Source organism: Kryptolebias marmoratus, linkage group LG13, assembly GCF_001649575.2.
Source record: "Kryptolebias marmoratus isolate JLee-2015 linkage group LG13, ASM164957v2, whole genome shotgun sequence".
NCBI classification, from domain to species: Eukaryota; Metazoa; Chordata; class Actinopteri; order Cyprinodontiformes; family Rivulidae; genus Kryptolebias; species Kryptolebias marmoratus.
Window position 1 is genome coordinate 9,463,250 of NC_051442.1, and position 2,314 is coordinate 9,465,563.

At 42.0% G+C, this 2,314-nt stretch overlaps 1 protein-coding gene across 1 annotated transcript; it reads left to right on the top strand.

The window, feature by feature from the left end:
- Positions 1–126: 126 nt before the first annotated feature.
- LOC108238981 (claudin-4-like) lies at positions 127–1,926 on the top strand. The gene has a single exon (XM_017421388.3). It carries the CDS (start codon positions 971–973, stop codon positions 1,535–1,537), a length of 567 nt encoding a protein of 188 aa, XP_017276877.1. The 5' UTR covers positions 127–970; the 3' UTR covers positions 1,538–1,926.
- The last annotated feature ends 388 nt before the right edge of the window (positions 1,927–2,314 follow it).

The following is a 2,314-nucleotide window of genomic DNA, read 5'->3' on the forward strand; positions in this document are numbered from 1 at the left end:
TATCTATCTATCTATCTATCTATCTATCTATCTATCTATCTATCTATCTATCTATCTATCTATCTATCTATCGATCGTAGATTTGTTTCCTGTTCGGTTTTCTTAACCACACGTGTGTAATGTTTCAGACTCAACTCAATACTGAGAAGATCTCTATCTGTGTGCTAAAGGTGTCCTAAGACTTGCCTGTTTTCTCTCTGCTCATATTTATTCCTGGTGCTGTTATTCCAGTTTCCAGCAGATCTTTAGGACTCATTCTGTGACGTTGAACACTGACATTCTTTAAAGTCCACAAAACTAAAACCAGGAAATGTTTGCATCCACCACTGCATGTACTTTTATGCTTAGTCATAACAGAGGCTAACTTGTAGTCTGAAGCAGAGGCAGCATCACTGTTTACCTTCTGTATTTAACTTCTAAATGTGAATCAGCTTGTCTGGGTAAAGAATTATAAAGGTAACTTTTTCCTCCTTATAAAAGGACTTCACCATCCCTCTTGACTGAAAAGATCTATGCCTATCTGCTCAGATCTAATTTAAAGTTTTTCTTTTCTCTATACAAACGTCAGAATCGGTCATTTATCACAGATTAATCACCTGCAGCAGTAAGAAACAATTCTTTGAAGAAAAGACAGGGTGCTGCTTCAGTTCAGTGTTGGTTTTTCTTGGAGGTCATTTTACCGATGGCCCTCCTAAATGCACATGCACACTGATGAACCCCACCTCCACCACATCATTCTGACATTATTATTAAGAAACTCCTCTGTTATACCTTTTAGGGGTATAAAGCAACTTCTCTATCTTTGACCACATCCTAAAACTGCATCACAGCCTGTCACAGCTTCACTTCAACAGACGACCGAACAACAAGCAGGAGAGTCTTTGCTGTGATCTGAAAGCCTTTGGTTGTCTGGTGATAAAAATCAAATATTGAGACCAGATCATTTTTAACATCATTTTAAAGAGCCAACATGTCGATGGGTGTGCAGATCGTTGGCATTGCCTTTGGAGTCATTGGATGTATCGCTGCAATAGTGACATGTGTCCTGCCAGCATGGAGGGTGACGGCCTTCATCGGCGCCAACATCGTCACTGCTCAGACCATCTGGGAGGGTCTGTGGATGGAATGTGTCACCCAGAGCACAGGGCAAATGCAGTGCAAGACATACGACTCGCTGTTGGCTTTACCTCAGGACCTGCAGGCTGCCAGAGCCATGACGGTCACCTCTATTATACTCGGCATTCTGGGAGTCCTGATCTCCATCGTCGGAGCCAAGTGCACCAACTGCATCAAGAAAGAAACAGCCAAGGCCAAACTGATGATCACCTCTGGGATCTTCTTCATCTTCGCTGGCATTTTGGTTCTCATTCCTGTCTGCTGGACGGCTCACACCATCGTTCAGGATTTCTACAACCAGCTCCTGATCAACGCTCAGGAGCTGAGAAGGGAGATCGTGAACTTGTTCCACATTGGCTTAGCGTCAGCTGTCCTGTTCCTGATTGGAGGGCCGATGCTGTGCAGCTGTGCAAGAAAGTAGAAGTACAAGTAACCACGGATGGCCTACGCCGCCCCACAGACCGTCAGCGCAGATGGAGGGTACGAGAAAAGAAACTATGTTTGAACAGCTCTGAAGTGAGAGGGAGATTTATTAGTGAAGTATGGTAAAAATGTTAGTTGAAATGTGCTTTATGAATATGTTTTGTGTGTTGCTGTCTGATTCCCCTATAAAAAAAGTCTGAATGAAGTTTTTTGTACAAATACAGATTTTTATACTTTGTTTTTGTCTACAATGTTCATTTACATCCTCTTGTTTTATTATAGATGCTGTCTTTTAAGAGAATTTCTGCTTTTTTTATAACCATTTTCATGTAATGAGGCATCTAAGTTCAATGTACTAACTTCTTCTGTAATAAAACTATAACCATTTGCTACTTGCTTGTGTATTTGTTGGTCAGATCTATGATGTCGTGTTTCATTAAAACTTGCTGTTAAAATGTGTTTCTGCTGAAACTGAAAGTAAAGGTGGATCACTGATGCGGTCTCAGGAAACTTATTTTACCATCCTTATCAGAGATTCACTGTTTTTATGAGTCTTATGATGCCTGTTTAGTTCAGCTGATACCAAAAGTTTGTCATATCCACTGAGCTGAGGGCGGTGAGTGTGTGTGTGTCTCCTACCTTCTCTCCTGCAGGGTGTGTCAGACAGGCGTAGCCAGCTGCAGCTCATCACCATATCAGGAGGAGCGGTTAAATAGGAGCTGGATTCTGGTGGCTGATGCCAGATGGTTCTACGTATCCGGTGTGAGTTCCTGTT